The sequence below is a fragment of the Ambystoma mexicanum genome, chromosome 4p, assembly GCF_040938575.1.
Source record: "Ambystoma mexicanum isolate Mex_15411 chromosome 4p, UKY_AmexF1_1, whole genome shotgun sequence".
NCBI lineage: Eukaryota > Metazoa > Chordata > Amphibia > Caudata > Ambystomatidae > Ambystoma > Ambystoma mexicanum.
This window is the reverse complement of record NC_090927.1, coordinates 667,707,577-667,734,991: the sequence shown is the minus strand read 5'-3', so window position 1 is coordinate 667,734,991 and position 27,415 is coordinate 667,707,577. Positions and strand designations below refer to the sequence as shown.

At 45.9% G+C, this 27,415-nt stretch overlaps 1 protein-coding gene across 1 annotated transcript in view; it reads left to right on the top strand.

Moving 5' to 3' along the window:
- COL9A1 (collagen type IX alpha 1 chain) overlaps window positions 1-23,459 on the top strand; it is a 334,451-nt gene extending 310,992 nt beyond the window's left edge. The window contains exons 34-38 of the mRNA XM_069606207.1: window positions 2,988-3,134; window positions 3,231-3,285; window positions 11,731-11,919; window positions 14,910-14,987; window positions 22,350-23,459. Of these exons, the coding sequence (XP_069462308.1) occupies window positions 2,988-3,134; window positions 3,231-3,285; window positions 11,731-11,919; window positions 14,910-14,987; window positions 22,350-22,546 (666 nt within the window). The 3' untranslated portion in view covers window positions 22,547-23,459. The remainder of the gene's footprint in view (window positions 1-2,987; window positions 3,135-3,230; window positions 3,286-11,730; window positions 11,920-14,909; window positions 14,988-22,349) is intronic.
- Window positions 23,460-27,415: the final 3,956 nt, after the last annotated feature.

Here is a 27,415-nt window from a genome sequence, read left to right as displayed (position 1 = left end):
ATTGGTTTTGCATCATTGCTGGAGCTTCAATACAGCAACTAGTTTTAGCTCCTAAATCAGGCACCATTGCCACAATATGCTTAGCCTCGTAGCACCACAATTCATTTTGGCACATAAGTGGAGCTGTGGTTCCACATTTAGTTTTGGCTCACAGAAAGCAAGTTAGTACAACACTCGTTGCTGGCTGATGGGTGCTGCTTCTGTACCACAATCGGTGTTGACTCCTAGCGAGGGCTCTAATAGTGAGGATACATACCTTTGGCTCGTAGATGGTGCTACAGCTTCCCAATCAGTTTGGACTCATATACTGACCTCTGGAGCCACAGTTAGGTTTGACTCATAGATGGCACTTTAGCACCACAGTTAGTTATGGCACACAGGTGATGCAATTTTGTCACCTATTGTAGGTACTTGGTATTTATTGGTGCACACGAAAGGTCCTTTTGTACCACCATTAGTGTTTTTTTTATTCCAGGTAGTGCTTTAACACCAAAAGCTACCGGGGCAATCATTAATGGTGTGTGGGGCATGCAGGGGTGCTGCTCTGGTGTCTTGGGGCACTCCTCCTTCGGCCATAACGTCCACCTCCCCCACCCCTCTGCCAGGGACATGGAAGGTGGCATTTTCTGTGGGCTTTGTAAATGTGTGTTTCCACTTCCCATGAATGATCTGTGACCTTTAGCCCCCACTGCCTCTACTCGGAAGCTGTTCTATCCATTCACAATCGTTTATTAAGATGTAGTAATCAGGGGAAACCTGGCCATTCAGCCTATCACCTTTTGTCCTGACATATCTTTTGCAGTGAAGACCATTTCTAATACCTTCATGGTATTTGGATTATGAATGCCCTCTCAAGGCAAAACCTTTGGCGTCCCACCGGTGTGCCTCGACGTTTTCTCTTTTGTCAATGCAGGGATGTTTCAGTATTGGAAACATGGGTAGGGAAAAGAGTAGGACATTCTCCAAAATTGAGGAACCTTTACCTTTGCCATTAGTTACCAACAGCACTAAAAGTATTAGGACGTAGTTCAATTTTTTTGTGAACAACTGTAGCCAGGCACAACCATAGCCAGGCACAGCAATAGGCAGGCACAGCCAGGCACAACCATAGCCAGGCCCCTCAATAGCCAGACACAGCCATTGCCAGGCACAGCAATAGCCAGGCACAACCATAGCAAGGCACAACAATAGCAAGGCACAACAATAGTGAGGCACAACCATAGCCAGGCACAGCAATAGCCAGGCACAACCATAGCCAGGCACAACCATAGCCAGACACAACAATAGCCAGGCACAACCATAGCCAGGCACAACCATAGCCAGACACAACAATAGCCAGGCACAACCATAGCCAGGCACAACCATAGCCAGACACAACAATAGCCAGGCACAACCATAACTAGGTACAACCATAGCCACGCACAGCAATAGGCAGGCACAGCCAGGCACAACCATAGCCAGGCCCCTCAATAGCCAGACACAGCCATTGCCAGGCACAGCAATAGCCAGGCACAACCATAGCAAGGCACAACAATAGCAAGGCACAACAATAGTGAGGCACAACCATAGCCAGGCACAGCAATAGCCAGGCACAACCATAGCCAGGCACAACCATAGCCAGACACAACAATAGCCAGGCACAACCATAGCCAGGCACAACCATAGCCAGACACAACAATAGCCAGGCACAACCATAGCCAGGCACAACCATAGCCAGACACAACAATAGCCAGGCACAACCATAACTAGGTACAACCATAGCCACGCACAGCAATAGGCAGGCACAGCCAGGCACAACCATAGCCAGGCCCCTCAATAGCCAGACACAGCCATTGCCAGGCACAGCAATAGCCAGGCACAACCATAGCAAGGCACAACAATAGCAAGGCACAACAATAGTGAGGCACAACCATAGCCAGGCACAGCAATAGCCAGGCACAACCATAGCCAGGCACAACCATAGCCAGACACAACAATAGCCAGGCACAACAATAGCCAGGCACAACCATAACTAGGTACAACCATAGCCACGCACAGCAATAGCCAGACACAGCCATTGCCAGGCACAGCAATAGCCAGGCACAACCATAGCAAGGCACAACAATAGCGAGGCACAACCATAGCCAGGCAAAACCATAGCCAAGCACAACCATAGCCAGGCACAGCAATAGCCAGGCACAACCACAGCCAGCCAAAACCGTAGCCGGGCACAACCATAGCCAGGCACAGAAATAGTCAGCCACAACAATAGCCAGGCACAACTATAGCCAATCACAGCAATAGTCAGGCACAACTATAGCCAGGCACAGCAATAGCCAGACACACAGTGAAGGAGCTGCTGGCCACACTCACACTTTAAGCTAAGGTAAAAAATCAAGGTAAAAATGGAGAATCTTCAACCAATGTTTCTTTAATATTTTAAGACCCTCCTCAAGGCACTGCACGATGAAATAGAATTGATCACATTAATGCCTGGAAAGGAAAAATGACCTAATCAAATATGTTATTACAAAGTTGCTGATTGCATGGGAAGTGGGGAAAGTGCCACATATGTTGTGGTTGATGGTCAGATGTGGCTAGAGTTTTCAGAAGAAGAGGGTCGGTGGACCACTGAAAAATGTGCACGTTCTGGGTCGTGTTAGATGGGTAAGCACAAGAGAAACACAACCCCCTCCCTCCCTCACACACACGTTGTCAGACCTCTTCCTTGTGGATGTACCCCGCTCCTATCGTCCTTATCTGCATCAGGATAGCTGCATGGCCAACAAATTCATCAATTATTCTTACTGGTGACCTTTTATGGTATTTTCATTTGCTTGTGGGAAGCCCAGGGTATCAGTCAACACTGATAGGACAATTTTTTGCTGACCCTTATTAAGAAGAGCACACCTTATTAGTCACAAATCTTTTTAACTTGCATGCTGAGAGACATTCTGAGCTTCTGCTGCCAATACTGCCTGTGATGTCGTGTAAATCTCCTTGTTTAGGCTGGCAATCCTGGTGAGCCTGGAAATCGAGGCCCGGAGGGGAGCCGCGGGCAGCCTGGCATCGAAGGACCGCAAGGATCCCCTGGACCCCGTGGTGTGCAAGGTGAACAGGGTGTGCCCGGCCTGCCAGGCAGTCAGGGTCCAGCTGTAAGTAGCTCCTAGCTGACACAGGCGCTCTTCCATCTGCGATGATGCTAGCTTCAGTGGTACACGTCACTCATCATTGTTTGCATTATCCCCCAGGGCAGAGAACCAAGCGATCAGCACATCCGACAAGTCTGCATGAGAGTCATGCAAGGTAAAAGGTTTTAAAGACATTTCAAAGTGAATGACTAGAAAGTGTGATTTTTATGGGAGATAGTAACTTGTTGGCAGTCTTTAAGGGCCAAATGTCATAACTGTGTTTGGTTGGAATAATGAAGTAATGACACAGAGTTGGCCTATTTTCCATTGCACAAACCAGTGATCCAGTCCAGTAAATATGTATATACAGGAGTCTAGATCCTCAGTCTGCTTACTCAGCACTTCTCACCCTCACAGCCCCATTGTTGCTCTACGAGCATGACTATGGTTAGGATAGCTTGGCCAATAGCTTGACTCAACATCCGGATCCTTCGACGTGCAGCATACTGGAATTGCATCACACATGACTTCTGATATACGCAGTATCAACACTGGCAGTGAAGACAGTGATTGCATGTATGTCCTTCCTGCGTCTCTCTTACACGCATGAGTCACAGCAAGCACTGCATACGCAACATATAACTCAAGATCAAGACCACAGATGCACGGCTTTCAGGAGACAATATTGCAAGCTTATAAGGGCTCTGAGTTCAAACATCGGTGCGCTTGAGTTGTCAGGATAGCCGAAGGTGGTAGTTCGAAAGGCGGATTCAACTGGGGGGGACAAGCTCGCAGTTTGGAGGAGAAAAGATGGGCCGGTATCTTGGTGTTGCGGTTCTTCAGTTGTGATGCTCTAAGATACGCGTCAGCGTCTAAGCATAGTTTATTTCAGGCCAAGAGTGCACACTGGGTGATTTGCAGCCGTCTCAAGACAGAGCTCCGAGCTGGTGGTGAGCATTGGCAAAGTAGCAGCAGTCGGCGCAAGAGCACGGCCCTTGGTGTGCATGAAGTAGCAGCTTTGGAGATGCAGCCCCTGAAGAGTGAATGCGCTGCAGGAGCTCAGGGAGCCTCATTAAGTGGGTCCATAATTGGACTTACCCGCTTTACCACTTTGGCGTTATGTTTGTTTTTTTGGCCACTTTTATGAAGAAAGCTATGTACAGGCTTGTATGTAGATGTTCTGACTTGGGATTTAATCCAAGGTACAGGCCCTTGGGGCACCATAGGAAAACCTCTATCTTGTAATGTGCATCCAATTGACGGGAAGCCCCTTCTTGGGGAGGGTCACCCTTTGGGATGTAGGGTTCAGAAATGAAATTCCAAGCTTGATCGATACAGTGTTATACATATCAATGGCTGTTTTCTGTTTGTTGGACATTTCCATTCTGACCTGGGTTATCATCCCACAGTAGTGTTAAGCACTGGGACACCATAGGAATCACCCCATCTCGTAATACGCCATCTGATTCAGGGGAATCGCCTTCTAGAGGAGGGTCACACATCAAGATATTGGCCTATGGAGAATCCATTTATTATTTAAAGTATGGTCTGCGATCTTCTCTCAGAGATTGGGAAATGACTTAGAGAAATTGTCTGGGGCAGAAGCAGTTATGGATCCTGAACTGACCATTAGTTGAGATTTCTGCATCACTGACCGAGGTCTATTAACAAATCCTCTTGGTTCTGATGCATTCGTGTTGATGATGAATGAGGTACTCTGGTCATCAAAGTCTGAGACATCTTGCAGCGTCTTTTCAGTATACTGCAGCAGCCTTTTAATTGGGACAGGTCTTCTGGGAGCCATGGTTTGCTCATTACTTTGTCCATACCTGGCTTCTGAGGTTAGTTGATGCTATTCACAATGAGGCATAGGATGGTGGTGGGTTCCTAGTTCAAGGGTTGTTCGCGGCCGGGCTGTATCTTTTAAGATAGCTCCAAAGTTGTGTGGCCCAATCATAAGTGGTCAATTGTAGATGTGCGTGGAGCTCTCCCACAAGATATACATGTACAAGGGAAACGGTCAGTCCAAGAGAGGAACTGAAAATCAAAGATCACGTGATGGGGGATTGAGAAGCCTCCGAGATCTGGCCTGTCATTCTTGGATTCACTGGCCAGTTGAGAGAGCCACGTATTGTCCATATCTGTTCTAATGCCCTGGTTGTCTATTCTAATGTTTAGGAAGCCCAAAATCAGTAATGTCACTCGTCCAACGTTAGACTGGTCTTTAGGTTTGCCTGTTCTTAAAGTTCCAGAACAATCCATGAAGAAGGAAGTTTCTATACACATATTATCCACCTGAAACTGATCATAACGGCATAACTGGATGTATGAAAAAAGCCACATTTCCTCCTAGCGGTGGTACATACTACATACACTGTGCACACTAAGATGTCAGTGTCGGTTCTGACCCTGTGCTGCAGGCATCCATCATTGCCACACTTATCCATATTGGAAACAGCTCTGATAGACTGTTGCTGGCTGTTTCAGATAGGAATCCAGAAGTCACGGTGTCTTCCTGGAGGGGTCAAGTGCCCACCCATTAATATAAGTGACCTCTGCCTTTTCCATCACGTATACACTCTAGTACACCAAGGTGCTTGCCTGCATGTATTCATTCATACAGTTTTATACATTGACAACACGACAATATATCCATCTGAATGTTGTACAATTTGTGTTGGCTCCAATTTGCCCATCTCCCTATGGATCACCTCTAGAGTGCTGGTGTGCTTTAGAAATAAAATCTCAGGTTTGAAATCGATAGAAGGTGCTATGTTTTTAGATCGCCAGGGTTTTTTTCACAGAATATTTTGTCAAATGTTTTTGCTTGAAAAAAACTCATTGAATTTAAAAAATAATATTGGTGGGTTCTCCCCCAACCCTCCTTTCCCTGTTATCTAGTCCCTATTCCCCATACCCCCTACACTTTATATCCCTTTAACCACACACCACAGCCCATATTTCTCGATGAGTTTTTCGGTCAAAATTCTGCGAAACAAAGCCTGGCGATGTAATAACGTCTTACCCGATGGATAAGTATGCAGCCATGCGTTCTCCCAGGAAAGGCTATGTTCCCTGATCTTCTCTCTGAAAAAGCCAAGCTAGTTGAACTGTATTTAGGTACTTGCAGCCTAAACCAGTGTCTGACACAAAAACAGAAATCGATACCCTGGATGAGTCTGCATGCTCCTCTCAGGTGGAACATTTGTTATACTTTGTGGATATCCAAGGTGCATTCTTTCCAGGAAGACTGTGACTGCAGTAAAGTGCCCAGGTTCTGTGTGCACCTGTGATAAGCTGGAGGAAAAGCGTATTCAGCATAATGATACGTGCAGTAGTATATGGGTTAGCGTACCACTACCATACATTCTAGGGATATAATGTACTGCACAAGGAGTGCTGTGATAAAATAGAGGAGCGAGGCAGAAGACTGAGTCCCTTCATAAGGTTACATCACTTTGAGATGAATTGTACTATCCTTTGTATGTATGGTATGGAGCATTTTATTCCGTAATATACATTGCCACACCCTCATCGCCACAATAGGGGCTCTTGCATGCACTCACGCTGATGAAAGATATATTCCAATTTTTCATATGTAGCATACATGTAGACTCCGATGAGGGTTGCAAAAGCATCAAAACACAGTTTGTAGTATACATATATCAAGAGCAGATTGAATGCTATTAAAAGCAATTCCTTATGGTTTAAAATCGGTGATAACATTCAGGTAGTTTCCAGAAGAAAGGAATCTGAAAATGTGGGCACCCATTGAATCACGAATCAATCAATCTTGTGTATTTCGATTAGTACACAATCATAAAAAATGTCCATAAAAAATCACAGCAAACTATCACCAATAACATAAAACGATAAAACTACAAGTTAAAAAAGCAAAAAAATCTAACATTATAAAAATAATGCCATCGGGTAATTAGCATAACGGTATTAAACCATGACAGTTCATCTTAGATAAGGGTCTTTTTGGGAGGCATAGCTTTTTGAATACATAATAATCCATTTTACAAGAGGGTCTTTCTGGTACACATTGCACCTTTGATGAATACATCTAGCGCCCAAGCTATCGCAAAAGTGTGCATTATAAGGCAATACAACAATTCAGGTTTAAATTGATCAAATCCTCTATTTTTTTAAAAATCTGTTCTTAAGGTTTTACGTTGAATAGATGAGTAGGTCAGGCAGAAAAAAAGAAAACGCCTCACAATTTCCAAACAAGTGGGCCAAAAGGGACCCATCAGAAAGTCAATCTCCTTTCCCAGCCACTTGCCTACAACTGTGACAGTCAGAGTAAAATGCAATCTTAAAAAACTAAATTGAAACGTTTCTTAATGGATTAACACTGTTCCAAATATGGCTGCAACCTGGATGGTGATGATATAACTGGATGAACTCTATTAGAGGGCTTCAGGAGGTCCACATTGTCTCTTCTATGATTCAATAGTTCCAGGTCTCGGGAGGATAGCTCAGGGGCAACACACTCACTTTGGAAGCAAGACGACGCAGAACACCACAAGTTCGATCCCCGGGTCCGTGCTTAGAAACCTTGGGGTATTAAGCGTGTTATAAATAACCAATCATCATCAGTAACCGTACCTTAGCCTTCCCCCTACAGGATCTATCCACAAGATCAGGATGGCTGAACCAATGACTAGTGTTTATCGAGACTAAGGCCTTTTTTAACATGTATTAGCCATTTTATCTTGACAACACTGGCATTCCCTAATATATATCAAATGACTTGCCAGGATAATACAATTTTAGGATTTACTGAGGTGGAAAGCCACATGGAGGCTGGGGCTATTATACACTAACCCTCAATGAAGCCCATAATGACCTTTGAGTGTACAGAGAAGGTGGGCACAGCCTGTGGAAGGGTTAATACATTTCTACAGAATGTGTTCTCTAGCAGTCCACGACTCGGTGCCCCAGATCTCTGCAGCATGAGGCCCAATATCAAGTGCCTTTGCTTTATCAACTCTGATCATTGTTTCCATCGGCTGAGATCCTATGCTCTTAGCAAACCGATGAATTTCCCCAATAGTTTGCGTCATCCTGGTCGCTTGTTTCCCACTATGCGATTTACCATTACCACACACAGAGAAACTTACCCCTAAATACTCCAAATAGTGGACTCTTTCCAGAGCACACCCATTTAATATTGAGACTGTGGATAGCTTGGGGATTTGGCCATCACCATTATTAAAGACTTGGACAATATTTATTTTTAGGTTCCTATTAATCATGAAGCCAGCATACGCGTCCAGCAGATTCTGTGGGTCGTTATGTGACCATGCAAGAAGCACAACACCATCTGCACAAGCCAATAAGGGCAATCTCCTACAACCAATACGTGGGACATCTAGGGTTGCTTGCTCCAAAATTGGTACCAAGACACATCCCTTTGAAGGTCCCTAAGCATGCCTAAGGGGATTGTTCACCGCCGACCTGAATGGTATCTGGGGACACATTCATTGTTTGTATGTAACATTACCATTAGCCTTAACATCTTCCCCTTGAAACCTAATTCTAGTAGGATCGTGCAGAGCAATTCTCTACCGATTAAATCAAATGCTGTGTAGTGATCCACAAAGGCCAAATAAACGATACCCTCATTATTTGTAATATATTGGGAGGTAATCAGCATAAAATTCAGAGGCTCATCTATCGTCCCCAGACCGTCCCTAAACCCAAGTTGAGTATCGCCCATGATGCCAGATGAAGTAGCCCAATGCAATTAATGCTCCTGGAGAATAGAATCTACGTGATCTAACCGTGGCTGATTTTGCCGCGGCCGGAAAGTTTGCATGATAAAGGCGCGAACCACCAAAAGTTTGCACCTTTCTCATGCGAACACAGGTACATACCCACACCCCCACCCACACCCACAACACACCCATGACACACCCCCCACCCACACCCACAACACACCCCCAACATAAACAAACCCTGCTTACCTTTTTCTTCACGCTGAGTCCCTGCTGCGCCATTTCCCTTTCACTTCCGTGATCGGGAACCGGTGCCACAGGGTCCTTTTCTTTTTTTTTGTTTTTCTTTTACGGGGGCTGCAGGGGTTTCCCCCGCAAACCCCGCTCACTATACTTTACAGTATAGAGAGCGGGGGTTGCGGGGGAAACCCCTGCAGCCCCCGTTTTTTTTCATTTTTTTCACAGGTGTGCTGTGGGGGTTTACCCCGCAACACCCCGCTCACTATACCACACAGTATAAAGCAAGATGTCCAAAAATATTCAGAATGTTTAGATTTATATGTTGTTTTTAAGACATGTACAGCACTTCATTGCTATGCACTGTGCCTGGATGCAAACGCATGGGCTGCTGTAAAGTCGATTGCTATGGTGTACAAATCCTTTGTGTTTACCTGGATTTACCTTGTGTATACCACACAGTATAGTGAGCGGTTGTTGCGGGAGACAACCCCGCAGGTCCCATTTTTTATTTTTTACTTACCTGCAATGCTACCACCAAAGGTTCGAACCTTTGGTGTTCGAAACTGTGGTGGTGGCATTTTTAGAACATTTTGTTCATGTAACCGTTTAGATACAGTCTTTTTGTACAATACCGGAGAATACTCCCCAGGATCTTTGATCATCCATTTAATAAGGGGATTGGGCAATAAGATTTGAGTTGGGAATCGTCTCCCTTTTTATAGATTGGAACAAGAATCGCCTGATTCCATGTGTCGGGAATTACATCACCTTGTATTATTGGCAATAAAAGTTTAAACAAGATCGATGCCCATATTTGACTTTAACAAATTGCATGGAATAAGATTTGGCCCAGGAGACTTGTTTGATTTTTGGCATTTAATTACTTTAATAACTTCGGCATATCAAAAGAAGACTGTAGAGTCTCCCAATCTCCTTGCCCTTTCAGGCACTTTAGGGGTACACTCTTCCTCTTCACGATTCTTCGAGAAAATGTTATAGTGGGATACCCACTCTGCCGCTTGAACACGGATCTCAATCTGATAGTTCCTGGTTGGGTTTGACATCTCTGACACCACTAACCAAAAGCTCCTAGAATCCTTATAACCCACTGCCTCCACAATGTCCCCCAAGCCATATTGGCCAATTTCTTCTTCCTAATCATTTGGGCTCTTTTATATCCCCTCTTCTTTTACCCAATCAACAAGCTATCTCTGAGGCCATCCATAGCTGCTTCCCTCCTTTCTTGTACTTATCCCCAAACCAACCAAAACCCTGCTTGGCCCTTTTAGTTAAAACCTTTTACTCTGCCTTTTGGAGATGTCTCTAACCATAACTTTGAATGCTAAAATGCACCTATTTGGCAGTGCCATCATTCAAACATTCCAAAATTAAGGGCAAGGCTTCCCTCAATCTATACTCGTCGAGTGATTGAACATTCTCTTTATCCCAGTAAATTCTCTTATGGCTGTAAGTCAAATCCCCTTCAAGGTACAATGTACCTGGGTTCCTTTTGTCTCGCAGGAGACATATCTAGCCCAAAGGGTAGCAACCCCTATATTCTCACTACAGAATTGCCACGACCATAATCCTATCCCTATGATGGGCTCTAATGATACAATAATCTATCAGGGAGCTCCCCGATGGCCTCTAAAGGTCTCTCTGGTTGGGGAATCAGAAGGAAGCATCAATTAGCTATGCATAAACCATCAAACGAAACAATATTAAGTACCCTCCCATGTTTAGAAATATTTAGCTTTGATATGACAAAAGGGGCGAATCACCTAGACACTATCCGTTTCCAGATTTATATCATCCTTTTCAATCCCCTTACCAACTTTGGCATTAAAATCTCCTCCTAGAATCAATGTAGCATTAGGACTCGTCTCTAGGACACCTTGAATTAAATTAAATGCTTTACTGGCAGCTGGAAGTTTGTCTGTGCTGGTTCAGGCAGCAGCATTTTGATGTCGCAACCCAATTGTAATACATTTTTACAGATGTTTACAGCTGAGTAGTGATGTTATTTTCTTATCAAAGGTAAGCAGTGATTGAAAACATACATTCAGGCTTCTATATGTACATATATATTGCAGGGTTCAGTACATTATACAGTTATTGCATACCATGAAAGATTGGAGGTACAGCCAGCTACTTGTAAGGGGCCTTATTTTGCCAAAAGATGTCCCCTTTGTAAATGGTTCATGTGACGTTGGATGAAAACTTTTAACACAAATATGTTAAGCTATTCTTTGTGGTCTCGTGCAAAAGGGATGTGACCTAGCAGTTCGGGCTGGACTACCCCTTATAGGGTGGGAATAAGCCTGATTTGCATATGTTCTTTCCCCTTCTGTAATGGATTGGCATGTGAACGACGATGGTCCGGAGGGTTGCCCAGAGCTGTGGCAGTGGTTATGATTAATTCTAAACCTTCCAACATCAACTCTTTGTTTTTGCTAAGCTACTCTTGAAAACATAAAGCAAGATGTCCAAAAATGTTCAGAATGTTTAGATTTATATGTTGTTTTTAAGACATGTACAGCACTTCATTGCTATGCACTGTGCCTGGATGCAAACGCATGGGCTGCTGTAAAGTCGATTGCTATGGTGTACAAATCCTTTGTGTTTACCTGGATCCTTCCCTTATCTAATTGCAGAACAATTAGCACATTTGGCTGCCAGTCTACGAAGGCCAGAATCTGGTGCTTCAGGCCTCCCAGGACGTCCTGGCCCACCAGGAGCTCCCGGTTCTCCTGGTGACAATGGATTCCCAGGACAGGTCGGTCCTCGTGGTCTTCCGGGTCTCAAAGGCCCTCCCGGTGAAATTGGACTTAAAGGTCCTAAAGGTAAGGCTCTTCTGCACATTTTAGCCAACAAGCTAATTTTAGATTTACTTAACCATGAGTTCCACAGTAGCCTTTGCTTTTGTTTTATTTGGAGAGTGCTTGTATCCCACACGTGTGGCTTCTCGGCACTGAGCAACATAACCACACAGCGATGCAGTAGCAGCAACTGAATGGGGCACCGTAAAATCTGGGCACAGTCAAAAAGAACAGTGCAGAAGAGCAAAAAGTTTGTTTGGGCAGCTAGAGATGAAGCCTGAAGGATAAGATGCCAGAACTGCTGGTATGAAGGTGAATAAAGCATGCCTTAAGGCAGACCATCTGGTTAGGCAGGCCGCATCATTCTGCAGGACCTGACAAAGCCTTAGGCCAAAAGAAGGCCGATACAGAGAGAGAGATGGCACAGTGACGACAAGCTGGATCAAGTCCTGTTCAAGCAAAGAAGGCAAAGGGATAAGAAAAGGAAAGCACTGACAGAGAAGGAATAGATAGAAAAAGCAAGAAGTTGATACTTGACGGAGTTGAGGAAGCATTGACATCTCTTAATGCTAAGATTCAGTAGAGGAGAGGACCAATGGCAGGGCCAGATCTCGTTACTTCAGGTGCTTTGCCGGTGGCCAACAAAAAAAACACATACTTCCTATCAGAGTTCAGTTTGAAAGTTAACGCTCATCCATTTAAAAAGTGTGACCATGAAAGCTTGTAAGCGGGTTGCTGTAGTTCTCTGGTCCCCATCCATCTCGGGAGTAGCTGGGTGCTGGAACAGTGGACCAAGACAACCAGAGTCAGACATAAAGATGAAAAAGAATACGGGACATAGGGGCCGTAGACAGAGGCGTTGCTAGGGGGGCTGAGGGGACTATAGCCCAGGGTCTTTTGGTTGTAGCCCCGGAAAGAAGGTTGGGGGCTACAACCAAAAGCCTAGCTAGCCCCGAGACCCGACATAAGCGCAACCCCGGATCTTTTACAAACTTAGCAACACCCCTGGGCGTACAGCAGGTGAGAGAATGTGGGAGAAAGAAAAGAAGAGAGCCAAGAGATGGCCGCCCCCGGGACTCTAAAGTAGAGACGCCAGCTGACCAGAAAGGAATGATCGGTGTCAGAGGCATCAAGGGTGGCAGAGAATTCAAGCATTTTTATTTATTTAATTTATTTATTTGGATTTGTATAGCACACTTACAGCCCAGAGGCATCAAGGCGCTGTTACATGAGATTTTTGTAAGGGAGTTTGATTAAGCCGTTTACAGGCGACCAAGGAGGTCTCTTTGCTACAGGTACATTGGTCATAGCATGATTGCATATAAAACAAGTGCATACATAGTTTTTACAGTGCGGTCATTCTTGCATCAATAGTAATCCACAACAGAGGTTCAGACAAAAACCCTAGTTTTGATTGCTTTGCGGAATGCTTGATGGGACTCAATCAATCTAAGGTCAGAAGGAAGGGCATTAGTGGGAAAGCTCGACCCCCCAGCACGGACTCTTTGTGTTTTAGGGGTGAGAATCATGTTGGAGTAACCCTTTCTTAGAGGTCTGGTGGCAGTGTGCTTGGCAATTCTTTGGACAAGGTATGGAGGTGCAAGATCATGAAGGCAAGAGAGTTTTAAAAATGACTGTACTTATGACACTGCCGATGGCAGCCACCACACATATGCAACCCAGGCATGCTAGAAGGACTGACACGCATGATCCAGATGGAAGTCAGCTTGAGATGGTTGAAAAGGGTAGGGGTTCTCTAGAAAAAGATTGTAGCTAGATAGACAATGCAGATTCCAAAATCCTGGCAATAGCAGAATTGGAGAAGTGTGGTGGTAGTTAGCAAGGACCCCATAATCAAGGGAGGGTTATATAAATGGGGAGATACCCCAGAGCTATATGTAAAGAAAAGGGACCTGTCCAAGTGGACATTGGGTCTTCAGGAATAAGAAGAGTCGTATTACAGATCATTGGCGGATTATCTATAAGAGTCTAAATGGGCCAACGTTCCAAGAAAGACCTAGATATAGGGCCCGATTCATGGAATATTTGCCCAGATCAAAGTGAATTTACACTGCTGAAAAGTGACTTTGCACTGCCGACTCAAACACTGATTCACGGAATCATGCAAAGTGTATTTTTGCAGTGCAAAGTCCTGACAAAGTCAGAGCAAAGTCATTTTTTGCAGTTCAAAATACATTTTGCACGGTTCCATGAATCAGGGTTTGTGTCGGCAGTGCAAAGTCACTTTTCAGCAGTGCAAAATCACTTTTCAGCAGTGCAAAGTTCTTTTGAACTGGGCAAATATTCCATGAATCGGGGCCATAGTCTTTGCCTGAAGAGTGAGAAAATCTTCAGAAAGCAGAAGAAATCAGTTGAGATAAAGTCTGGACATTTCAATTGCACAGACTTTTCCTGGCATGACAGCTTTGCAGGTCCCTAATGGCCAGGCACCCTGTATTGCCTAGCTGCTGGAATGCCTCATGCTCTGGTTGTACAGATGGCGGTGCTGTGTTTAAAATAGGTGAACTTGACCCCCATCCGAGAAGCCAGACGACTCTCTTCTGTGCTCTTGACATGGTGTACATATTACGCTGGGGTAGCAGTCATAAATCTCCAAGTAAGAGAGCTCTGATTTTCCGTCATCACGAGTAGCTCACTATTGTATCTCACTGGCCATTCACAGATGACTCACTCTTGGAATCCACTGTCATAATGTGTCGGGTACCCTAAGGTACCTTTGCTGGCTGAAGGCTGTTGATGCTTGGACTACCTCCCAAAGTCTTTGCTAGTCAATGTCTTGGATCTTTTTCTTTCTCAGGTGAGCGCTATAGTATTTGCTCCCACTTGACTCTATCTGTCCTAATTATGTCCTGGCCTCCATGTTTGCCCTGTTACTGTACAGTCACGTGTCATGTTTCTGACCGCATTTGATCATTTGACGCTCTCCTTCGTTGTCAGTGGATGCAGGAGATGCACCTGCTAGACAGGCAGTAACTCCTTGTCTATTTACACAGGTGAATTGGGCGAAAGAGGAGAACGAGGATTTCCATCAAGAGGACCGAAAGGACACCCTGGCCCTCCAGGACCCCCAGGTAACAATTGTCAACTGATAACATGCACGTGATTTTTGTAGACTTTTTTAACACATGGGGTCACCTCAGAACAGAGGAGTGATGTGCTCTGGCCAGGTAACATGCACAGCCTGACACTTCCAACACATACATGTCATGTTTTGCATCACGTGTCTCTGACAGATTGGTTGTGTGTAGGATTGAGTGTTTCAAAACTTTTCAAAACTCACACTAATATGTGCTAATGTGGGTAAACCGTTTAAAATTTGGCATACATCTTTAGACTTTGCTTTGTTTTTTATTTTATATTTTGGGAATTTGTACCAGACTCTGCTGCCACTTGTATCGGCTCTAGGCACTTTGGCGGTTTTGAAAGAGGGGGGTGGTCGGGTTAGTGGGGAGAGAGGATACAATGCGAGGTTGTTTTGCTGTTGTGCTTCTGCCTGTTAACTGGTAGTACCCTGAGATCTTCCAGTTTCTAGGTCTTCTGTATCGAGAGCATAGAGGCATTTGTGTCCAAAGAGGAGCCTTGTCTGCACGTGCATGTTGCATTGGCCCGGGGTGTGGTATGTATGTTGTTTGTGGAGGTGTGCTGTACCGATGTTTGATCTCTGATGTCTCTTGTAGGGGTCTTCAATTGCCACATGGGAAAATTCCATTCAAAAATACCTTGTGAATCAGGGCCTCTTGTGTTTTGGGGGATGGGGATGCATGAGGCCAAGGATTTGCATTTGCTGGCTCGGCTACTGGATTTCTTTAGCTCGGCTCTGGCTCGTGAATTGCCTGGCTCTCACATCCCTCCACAGATACTTCTTATTACATTCTGCATTCTTTCTCATTAACAGCAAGCACCTGCATACACACACCTAATGGCAAAAGTACCTAGAATGTAACACAATCAACTTTTAGTGTACACCCCTCAAGTTGAAGTTATCATTTATGACTAAAGGTCTGTCTCTTGCTCTTTTCCATTGAGTTTTGCCTGGATAGAATATATCTAAAGCCCAGGTTATTTAGAGAGTCCCTTCTTCCGTTTATTTCAATACACGCCTCTCTCAAGGTCTAGGTCAGGCCTCGCCTGGCATCTTTGCAGCAGATGCCACTGCATTCTAGATGGCTATGTTTGTTTAAAGTTAAAATCTACTCCTGGCCTGTTCTAGGCCAAGGCAAGACTAGGTTGCCGACCAACATGGGAAGGCAGATCACCATTAAGGGCAGCAAACATTGTTCCTTGCCGGAGTCCAGGGTGGGATTAGTATGACATGCGGCTGCACAGTGGAGATCATTCCTGGCACTGTGACTGATCATGAAAACCCTGGCGTTACCCTGCCTAGAGGTTTCAAATGGAGACAGGAACTAAGCAGCATCTGGGACCTGTTAAGGGAATCAAAGTGCTCCTCACCATTGGGCGCATGCGCTGGTGCAAAACGCTAGCGCTATGCAGATACTTCTGATGTTCAGCCACAAAGTCACAAATTTTGCGTCTGCACATTTTGAGGCTCACAGATCTGGGTGAGAGTCCTTCATTTATTTCATTTTATTTGTGTGTCATCTGTGGCGCAGACAACACATGTGCTTCAGGGTTACCTCTGTGTGGACCCACAGGGCCTGTGTCAGGGCACGGGTGGAGGGTGCATACTCCAGGAGGGCCCCCCTTAGAGGGTTTACCAAATGCACCACTGGCCTGACTTTGGAAAGGAGGCCGGTCCCCCACTGCACCAATGCTACCTGGCCGAGCCTACCAGTTCCTGGGGCCCTGCATGCTATTTCCCTTAAAGGGTTAGAATATTCAGCCGATCTGCATGGATGGTTTTGCACCATTGGGGCTACGAGTCTCATCCACCCGTACTATTGAAGAAGTGTAAGCTACGTTTTCTTTTCCATGCTGACTATATTATTTCAAGACACTTACAAGGAATGAATGCAAGTTTATTATACTTGTTGGGGACCTTTAGTGGTCGAAACACGTGTTAGTTGTATCCATGTTTTAATAAATAAATACCCAATAATCGTGCTATGGGCTGAAACTGATCATTTATGACCCTTTATTGATTTCCAATTAATCTGAACAGTACTTGGATCAACCATGGAGTCTGGAGCGTGGGTAGCTGGATTATCTCTTACTGCAACAACTTTGTCGAATGCGCACTGCTAATATCACACTGTGAATTTAGCACGATGGAAAGGTCCCATTTGATAATGTCCCCTGGGAAAAGTCACCAGGTAGGTGACTTTTTCCCTGCACCCCTAAAAGCCTTCCCCCACATATACTAGGACGGGTAAACTTTTTCTATTCTAACTTCATTCCTAGAATATTTGGAGAAAGTGCTTGATTTTCGTGGGAATGCACATTTAGTGAATTGTCGCCCCCTGGTGACCTTTTCTCAGGCGGCCGATTTAAACAAGGGGGCTGCTACTGGCAACCCATTATTTAATGCCATATTGACCTGGGAGTGCAAAAACTGGCACATTTGCGTCAAGCTTTGAACCTGGTTAAAAGTAAACAAGAAAACACATTACAACTAAACATCAACTGATGACTCACACACACATCACAGCCCTCATTGCAGAAACTTTATGCACGTAGAAGAGCCATTGTTAAGAGTATTCGCAGTAGGGCGAAAATTGCACTATTGCAAAAAAGTATCCTTTCAGTCAAGGCCGGCCCCCATCCCCGCCAGCTCGGGAGAGTCTTTCAAGGTCTCCCCCCTGGTGGGAGAAGGCGCAGCAGGTGCCATATTGAAATGAAATGTGCATCGCTCTTGTGCTGCGCATTCCAGCGCAGGAGCAGAGCACATTTAATAACAATAGGGCACTGCGGCTTTCACATCAGTGCCAATTGAAAAATGTTGCCCCTTCCCCCAGGCTTCCACCCCTCCCCACCGCACGAAATGCTGCACGCAGGGTGCATGAAGAGGGGTACCACATTTTTTTTTCTGCCGGGACGCTGCCACCACTAAAGCCGTCCCTGCTTTCAATGCATTTTTACACCATGGCATTGTTTGTCTAAGTATAGCATAAGGGCCATTTGTTTCTTTTTTTTTTCAACACGATACAAGTGACTTTGCTTCATATTGCTCAGATATGTGACTTCTCTAGAACAAATAACGTGAAGCGGATTGTTTTTTCTGGTCCCTGTGCTGGACACATGATGGAATAGCACTGCTGTAATGCAACCCATGTCCCACCGATTGCCACTGCCCTAACATGGCCAAAGGGCCCGAGCTGGAAACGTGCCCCCAAAGAACAGGCGCAGGTTACAGAAAATCATTTCCCGGTGTCACACAAAACGGGCGGCGATTGAGTCATTTCTTTAGCAACACTGCCATCGTGTGTGTATGGGTTGTACGACCATTTACTGTACGGAAATAATGTAATCGAAGCACAGCGCTCTCCGTGGCTTCTTCAGAACACTCCATCACAAACGTAAAGCAAAATGCTGGAGAGCAAATAAATAAGAATTGAAGCATAATGCTCGCCTCTAGTCTTGACATAGAATGTCGACGACCCCTCTTCTCCTGCACTTACTTGCCTTGGGCACGGGGGTGTTGCACTAATTTGCCCTATGCTGGTGCCACTTCATTTTACTGCAGCAGCTGCATGTGAATGCGACTTCAGAAACCATTGTTATTTTCTCCCTGGACTTCTCACGCATGACGCAGTACAACACGTGCAGACTGTGTGACATCTTGAAATTGGCAAAGCTGAGTTTTGTAATGAATCACAGATTGTTCCGACGTACCCCAACCAGGGCCGGCCTTAGGGTAGGGAACCCCGGGTGACTGCCCGGGTACCATTATCCCCCCCAACACACCAACTCAGGGGAGTATTTCAAGGTCTCCACTGAGCTGGCATGGTGGGAGAAGCTGCGGCAGGCACCCTATTGTTATTAAATGTGCGCCGCACTTGAGGTGGCGCCAGGCTTTCCAGTGCGGGAGCAGGGCGCATTTAATAACAATAGGGCACTTATGCATTAGCACCGGCGCCCTATTGAGGTGATTATCTCCCCGCTCCGCTGCAGGAGCAGCTGGTTTTTATTAGAATAGAGCACCTATGCTTTAGCACTGGCGCCCTATTCCAGTGATTAACTCCCTGCTCTGGCAGCTGACAAAAGAAATGTGCCAACCCTATCCCCCCCGCACCCCTCTGCATTGAACAGGGGCGCGTGGGTCTGGGGCACATTTTTGTTTCACTGCCTGGGGCCCAGCCGCTGTTACGACTGGCTCTGACCCCAACTGGGCAAGACAGCGCGCTGTTGGTTCATTCTCCTCTGTTTGTTCACGCTCTGTCATGCAATCAGCTCTCAATTAGTGAACCAGGAGCTTGCTCAGATCACAGCTTCGACGTCGCCGACCATAATTGTTCTAATCATACACCGCGTTCACTGAAAGGCTATCTAACAAGTTATTATACTTCCCCAAGACCAAGCACATACCCCAGCGGTTTTAGCAAGCCATGCACTCGTCTCGGGCCTTTCAGGCCAGCCCTGACCCGCTCCTTCATTCTTTCAAAGTTGATAAGTCAATTACCATCAAATTGAGAAAAAATAAATAACATTTCTGGCAGATCTTGTAAGTGGGAGCATTTTGCTATAAAGTGCTCCATAGAAATCATTATTATTGAAATTACTTATAGACAGTGATGGAAATGGGCTTTTTTGGGGGATCCCGCCTAGTGCAGAAGGGGGTGAGGGGAAGGGTGGTTAGGGCTGGTATTCTAGTCTCCCCCATAAACATTTGCCTGGCAGCTCCTGGAAAATAGCCCAATTTCTTAGAATGTTGTCTGCAAAGTATGCAATGGCACACCTTTTAAACCCCCCAAAATGCACATCAATATTTCCTCTACAGTGCACTGTTGACAAAGGATTTCACAGGGCTCCTGCTCAGACCCTCAAGTGGTCTTGTGGGGAATGGTCTCGCCTCTGAACCTAGTGCCCCTGGTCCCCACGGTGTAGTTTTCAACACAAATGCAGCGCAGCATCATAAAAAGGAGCATTCTAAAATGCATGTAGAGTGAACATGGATTTCCAGGCATTGGGGAGCCGGATCTGAGATCCTGAGATCCGGGAATCATTTTTACCAGACCTGGGAAGATCCGGCCCGATGACATCACATAGACAGTGTAACAATTGCAACGGAGTCTAACTCTAACTCCCCAGTAATCAACAAGAACCAATAAAAACATGGCACCCATACTCAGCTGACAGTGGAATCTAGGATCAAATTTAAGCTAGCATGCTTCCTACATAGATACATACCTTACCCAGAAATCCCCACCACCCCAGATCATGCCACCTCCGACGTGTCCAGCAGATGTCCCCCCTTTCTTGCTTCAAGGTCCCAAAGTACACCCAGCCTGCAGACACTGCCCTCACTTCCCAACTGGGAGTCCAAATGCCCCATTTCTCGGATCACGATCAAATATTTTTTGATTCAGAGAAATTCATAATTGCTTCCTTTAAATCCATTGATTATCCCAGCTTACACTGTAAAGTAGGTACATGTAATGAGATTTTCTGCCCCTTTTGCATGGTTGTGGCTAACAGCAAGCAACAGCACTATACAAAAACTCGAAAATGCGACTCAGAGCAGCTGAGTGGATACATATCTCAAAGAGGGTACGCATGAAGTGAAAATACTTACCACAAGCAGAGTCCTCTGTCATGAAGGTCTACACTTACTGGGTGATAGATACATCCATGCATTAGGCTATGGGGCTTAATACAAGTTCTGCAAAGTACAGCCTTTTCTATGCCACCGTCATCTGTTTCATAAAAGGGGTTGGTCGGTCAGTCTACAAGCCTTTGGGGTGTGCTTCTCCTTAATCTCAATGTATCTAGCCGTCTTTTTCAGTGTAGGAAAATGACTAAAGAAATTGCTGTTGCCTGCTTATTTTTCTATTTGTTTTTGGTCACCAATACTCAATGTCAAGGTGTAAATTGTGATTTTTAAACACGGATTACCATACCACACAGACCTGGATTTAAACTGGACCCATCCATTCTACATGGTTTTCAATTACCTGACTCATCCTGGTGAACATCCCACAGATGAAATGTGGTTTACATTGGCAAACACAGTTCTCGGGAGGATAGTTCAGGGGCACCGTGCTCACCTTGGAAGTAAGACGACACAGAGCAACACAGGTTCGATCCCCGGGTCCGCGCTTAGAAACCTCTGGGTATTAAGCGCATTATAAATAACCTATCGTATCATATCATAAATTGTTCTTTGCAGAAAGAATACAAAGTAAAGTTTGGTGCGTTCTTAGTCCAATTTTAAATTCAAATGAATGCAAGTTTTTATACAATTTAAGGTGTCAAAACATGCATTTTTTGTGATTTAGAAAGAATCCAAAATGCCATTGTCTGATCAAGGGCACAAGGTTAGGATATCCACTCGAGGGAAAACAAAGGATGCATTGGCGCCTTGAAACACCATTTGTTGTATAGGCGCCTTACAAATATCCAATAAATAAATAAATAAATAAATTCCAGGATGTATAAATGTAAAGAATATATTCAATTGTAATCATCTTTATTTAAAACAAAAATAATATAATGGGCAGTTGGTAAATAGAGAGGCACAAGATAGAACCCTAGGCCTTCTTAAGGGTTATCTGACCCTCACTGGAGAGTTCTGTTATTATGATTATTGTTGTGCATAGTGTGTTTCTCTGTTATGGTCAACTTGGCAGCCATCTTACTATGATGTGCAGCACTAACATAACATTTGTTCTTGTTTAGGACCTGTTGCTGTCACATACCCGCAGCAAGAATTGCACAGGGATTCAATTCTTCTCAATATTTCTGTCTCAATCCTACATTTCAGTCTCCCTATTGGTATCATATACATATGAACATGTTCCATTTCCGCTGTCAATTCTCTGTGTAAAAAGTCCATCAATTGAGACCGTCAGCAACATGTCCTTTAGAAGGAGTAAGGAATGTCAATATTGTGGCGTGTAAGGAAAGTAGGAACACCATTCCTTGCTTTTCAAAGGTGCGTCTTGTTAAAATGAATTGCTGTTTAGTTGCAAACCCCCATTTGCTCATTGGGCCTTGATACTGGGATGGAAATGCTTGATTAGACGTTGCATGGGAGATGTGTGGAGTGCAGATGATCAAGGCAAATGTGTCTAGTCTCCTCTGTACCTGCATCCACAGCTTTGCCCTGATGCAGTGGTAGAAGTGCTTGTGTGTGTGTGTGTGTGGATGATCCTGGTGAAGGCTTGTTGTTACGGCACACCGAAGAGAAACCAAGAAGCCAATTGTTGCTTCTTTCGGACTAATGTTTATTGAAACCAAAGTTTAATGGAAGGCCTGGTGCGAGGTGTGAGATGTCTGCAGTTATGCCCCATTGATCTATATGCTTCCTCTTGCAGGAGAACCAGGCAAACCGAGCTATGGCCGAGAGGGACGTGATGGCGAACGAGGCCCGCCCGGTGAAGCCGGTCAGCCGGGCGTTCCCGGTGCTCCGGGCCATGCTGGTCAACCTGGATACTGCGATCCATCATCCTGCAGTCTACAAGCAATCGCCTCACCAATATCTGGCAAAGACTCCAATCAGAAAGGGCCTTGAACATGCCCTCGGGATACGCCCACCTGCACATAGCCCAGACCCCAAAGACCGACGCGAGCAGGAGAACCACACAGGAGCTGGCTTCATACTGGCGAAAAGACTTTAATAAACTCTGTGTGTGTGTGTGCTCTCTCTTACACAAGTTGTATCAACATACCAAAGTGTTTTATTATCCTGGTGCTTTAAAAACAACCTATAAAGGACCTCCTATTGCCCCCAAAAATGAATGAAGAAGCGAAATGTCGTATGAACGTGCCATTGTGGAAATAAAACCTTACCTTTGTAAGCCTCTGGCTGCCATTCTCCCCTGGCGTGATGTACAGGAGGTATCAGAGGACTGACTTAGCTGATCATTAAGGGGCCGTGTTTACATGAGTTGTAGCTGGTGCCCCCTGTGACGGATCTATGAAGCAAGTCATTATGGGTGCATCAGACAGTCTTCACACACAAATGCCACCTTGTTCATATGCTAAACTGTATTCTAAGGCTTTGTATCAGATCACTGAGATTTTACTTGTACATAAAAGGCCTTCCCCCCATTTAGGTGGAACTGTGAACCCCTCAGTTCACCGACACGCAGTAAATCAACGTAAATGTGCCATTCCTCGATTTTCTTTTTTGGGGAAAAGCAAGAGGACTCATGGAATGATTCTACATCTGCACACCCATGCAAATTAATTCATTAATCTGCAGCTGGGGGTCTTTGATTTTTAGGGCTGCCATGTGTGGGTGATTGACCGATGTTCCATCTTCGGTCCTTTGTCAAGCCGGCCATTCCAGGAAGGCGATAAGCCACTGTCGAGGGGTTTTCAGTGCTCACCATCAAATAGACATGTAACTAAGATTATTTATTTTCAAAGGTCTAAAGTCTGGTTGTACAAAAGAATTAAATAAATTGTGTTTCTTAAGCCTGCGCATGTGTATATATGAATGGTCCAGAAAAGGGCAAGGAAGAACTCAGCTGATACTCGCAATGGATATCCAGGTCCCTGTGGTTTTCCAAAGCCAGCATGCTTTTCAATACACTGAGCTGTACAAAGCACCTGCTCTGTTTAGAAATATATAACTATTCTCAGATTTTCCTTACATTAAGATTGAAATAAAACGGTCGTATTTCTATAGTTCTCCTTACGCTTTAAGTTTTTAGAAGCTTGCAGTTTTACCATCTTGCATTGTCCATAATTCACCAAAGTCAAGCGTTTACTGTCAAATGTCCCTCTGTCCCTCTATTCCCGGGAGGATAGCTCAAGGGCAATGTGCTCGCCTTGGAAGCAAGACAACACAGAGCAACATAGGTCCGATCCCAGGGGCGCGTTTAGAAACCTCTAGGTATTAAGTGTGTTATAAATATCATATCATATATCTATTCTCATGCCCGCCCACTCTCGCTCTCCATTCATCGGAAGGTAGCATGTTTTAAAGATTGACTAGGGCAAATTAATGCCTTGATTATTGCTGATCGGCTCAAATTTAATGTTTAATGTGGCAATAAGCGCCGAGACAGCGGGCCAATACCGCCCCAGGTAATGCCCCGGGACCCATAGTTACCTAGTGTAGCGAGGGCCTTAACCAGGCCCCAGGGGCATTACAATGGGCTGTATTGGCCCGCTGCCGAGGGGCTTATAACCATTAGTACCGCGGCCCGTTAGACCGGGGTACTAATAGCATTTTTATCTGTTCAGAAATGTTACTGCGTTTCGGAACAGAAAAAAACAAAAGTCAAATAAAATGGCCACCAGGAAAGTGAAAACATAGTCTGCTTTGCCTTTCCATGGCGGCCACCGGGAGCGGACGCGCAGGGAACAGAATTATTCCCAGCCCGTTCGCTACCGTGAAAAGAAGAAAAAAGAAGGTAAGTGGAGTTGGGAGGGACGGGAAGGGATAGTTTGCAGGGGAGGGGGATGGAGGAAATAAAATAAATTTAGCTGAGTCCCCTGCGGGGGACGAAGGCAGCCTCCAGCCATGGGAAGGCTCGGAGCAGGGAATGCCCCCTTTCGAGCCTCCGCATTGGCTAAGGCGTTGCCACGCCCCCTGCCGGGAGCAAACGCAGGCGGTGCACGTACGTGCGTCCACGGGATTACACTGAGGTATGGCTCGGAAATGAGCCAATCACCTTTCAGTGCAATCCCGTGGACGTGAGTACCGGGTACTAATGTGTACTAATCCATAACCACAAAAATTCTGAATATCCGACCCCTGAATGGTGTCCCACAGACATCAGTCTTGAAGACCTGGGCGAGACTTACTGGCCATCCAGTCTGGGGCCTTGATCCTTAACCGCTGTGAAAAGAACCTAGCAGTATCACTGGATCCTGGTTTGAACTCGGGCTCCCAAATTGAGGCTTCCAGAGCCTGTTTTTTCTAGCTGCGTACCCTAAAAAGTTTGCTTGACTATTTTTATTTTCCTCATTAGGTGCAGCTAGTTCACGCCTTCATTCTCTCGCCGGCTGCACTCCTGCAAAGCCGTCTAGCTAGGCCTATCAAAAGGTGCACTTCACAAACTTCAAATCAGTGGTCGAAGTGGGCGGGAGCGGTTCAGAACAGTGCTCCTCTACTTTAAAAAAAAGGTTTTACCGTTCCTCTACTTTTATTTTAAAAAGAAACCGTTCCGGAATGCTTTAGTTTTAAAATAAAAGTGTAGGAAGAAGTTGAAACTTGCATGAACATTCCCTTAAACAGCAGGTGTGTTTGTTTGGGGGTTTGGATTGTGCGTGGGAGGGGGTGTGGAGATTGGGTTTGTGGGGGGCGGGGGAAGGCCAGCAGGGAACATAGTTCCACTACTTCTTTTCGTACTGTTCGACACTGCTTCAAATCATTCAGAATTCTGAGGCTGGGGTGCTCCTGCAGTCAGGGCCGTCACGAAACGGGTGCAGGGGGGGAACTGCCCCAGGCCTCGCTCTCAGGGGGGGCCTCGTGGCTGCCTGGGTCATGGGGTGTCATTTTGTGCGCCGAGGTGCGAGTTTCCATGGATTTGCTGGCTGCAGCGCTAGGCCTGCAGCAGAGGAAGATGCAAAACAAGTGCATTACACAGCATGGGGAGGGGGGGGTGCAGGGGTCTGCCATGAGCACTCAAGACTGTTGTTGAGTAACAAGGTGTCAATTTCACACTTCATGAACAATGGGGTGGCCCAGGGATGTGTGAGCTCCTCGGCCCAAGCCCAGACCCAGCAGCCAATTGGTCAAGCTGACTGCTCCGGAGTCCCGCCAAGTTGGCACCAGGCTGCTAGTCATGCGCATTGGGTCTGTCTGGGAGCTGGCTGCGTGCAGTGCCACACTTGAGCAGGGCACATGTGCCAGTGTGATTGCAGCAGGCAGGTCTGGCTGGCCTAGTAGTCGACTCGATAGCAGAAAGGGGGAGAAGACAGGCGACGAGCGGTGTCAGCCCTTTGTTTTGTGGGGCTGCCTGCCTGGCTCAGCCTCATCTGCGCTGCTGCTAGGCTGGCTGCTGCTTGGCCATTAATGGCTGTGACTCCAGCCCAGTGCCCTAGTCAGAGGCCAGGGGAGTGGAGCCGCGACTCATTCGAAGAGACTCATCTGAGTATCTGAGTATCTGACCAAAAGTAAGTAAGTAAATGCTGCTGCGACCCGCTACTGCTGTTAAAAATGTGGAATATACATTACACATATATTACATTTGATTTGTGCATGCTATGTCCTGCCACCTGCCCCAGCGTGCTCCATCAGCAGAAGGACGGGGCGCGGGGGTGGGGGGTGGGAATGGAGCCGGCCCAAACGCAGGAAACTGGTGGATATCACGATCCCACAGCAGACGCAATGCTGCTGTTGGATGGACACACGCACACACTCTGCACTGGGTCCAGGAGACAGTGCCTGCCTCCACTGATGCTCGGCTCCCAGCACAGCGGGTCCTAAGTGTGAGCCCTTCGCCCGTGGCTCTCCAGTCCCCAGCACCACTACACACTACTCCCTCGCCTGCTGTTCGCAGCACTTGCATCAGGGGCCGTTAGGAGTTCCCTGAGCTGGGAGCCCGTGTCCCGTGGCACTGTTGAGGGAGTGGCGCTACACACGTGTTTGTTCTTGAACGCAGCCCTGTATCTCTCTTACAGATCTATCTTACTGTCCATAAGACTCGCAAGACCCCGCTGCCAAATATAACCCATAACATAATGCCTTGCACTTCCAGTGACGGTTCATATATGTCATACATATTGGCCTGACACTTCATAACAGGACTGCAATACATTTGATTTAATGGGGAACTACGGACACTTCTCATCTGCTTAATACGGCAGCAGTTGTTTTAGTGCTACATTAAGAGTGAACTGCATGCACCTCACCGAAGAGCTGGAAGGCATTTATTGGGGCAGTCCTACCACGTTACCGGACGGCTGCTACATTTGTCATTTGTACGGTACTGGCACTTACTTTCTGACACACACACAGACACCACCCTCCCTATAGTTGACAGTCACATATGTGACTGATTAGAACTGAGGTGGCAGAGTGACTTTTTATGACTGGCTTGTAGATTTCAACATAAAATGTTTACCCCTTTCAGTCGCCATTTAACTGATCTAACCCAATTAACTTTTTTAATGCTCAGTGCCCACCAAGATTGTTTTCTTAAGCCATGCTTTTGAGTTTTATGGACAGTACCAGGCGGCACGGGCTGTTTGCTCAAGTGGATAAGCCACAGTAAAGAAAGGGTGGTGTGATGTCACCATCTGCTTTTGCGCACCAAACTGGAATGCAAAGAGCCTTTTGCTTTGTGACAACACCCAACAAAGATGGTTGCCGTAGAAAGGGCCGATGGGCCCTCTGGGGTGCTCATCTTGCATTTTTGTAACATCCAAGGAGTGCTCAATGGAGAGGATTGTTGCCAGGGCTTGACATTAAAGGTTGGTTAGG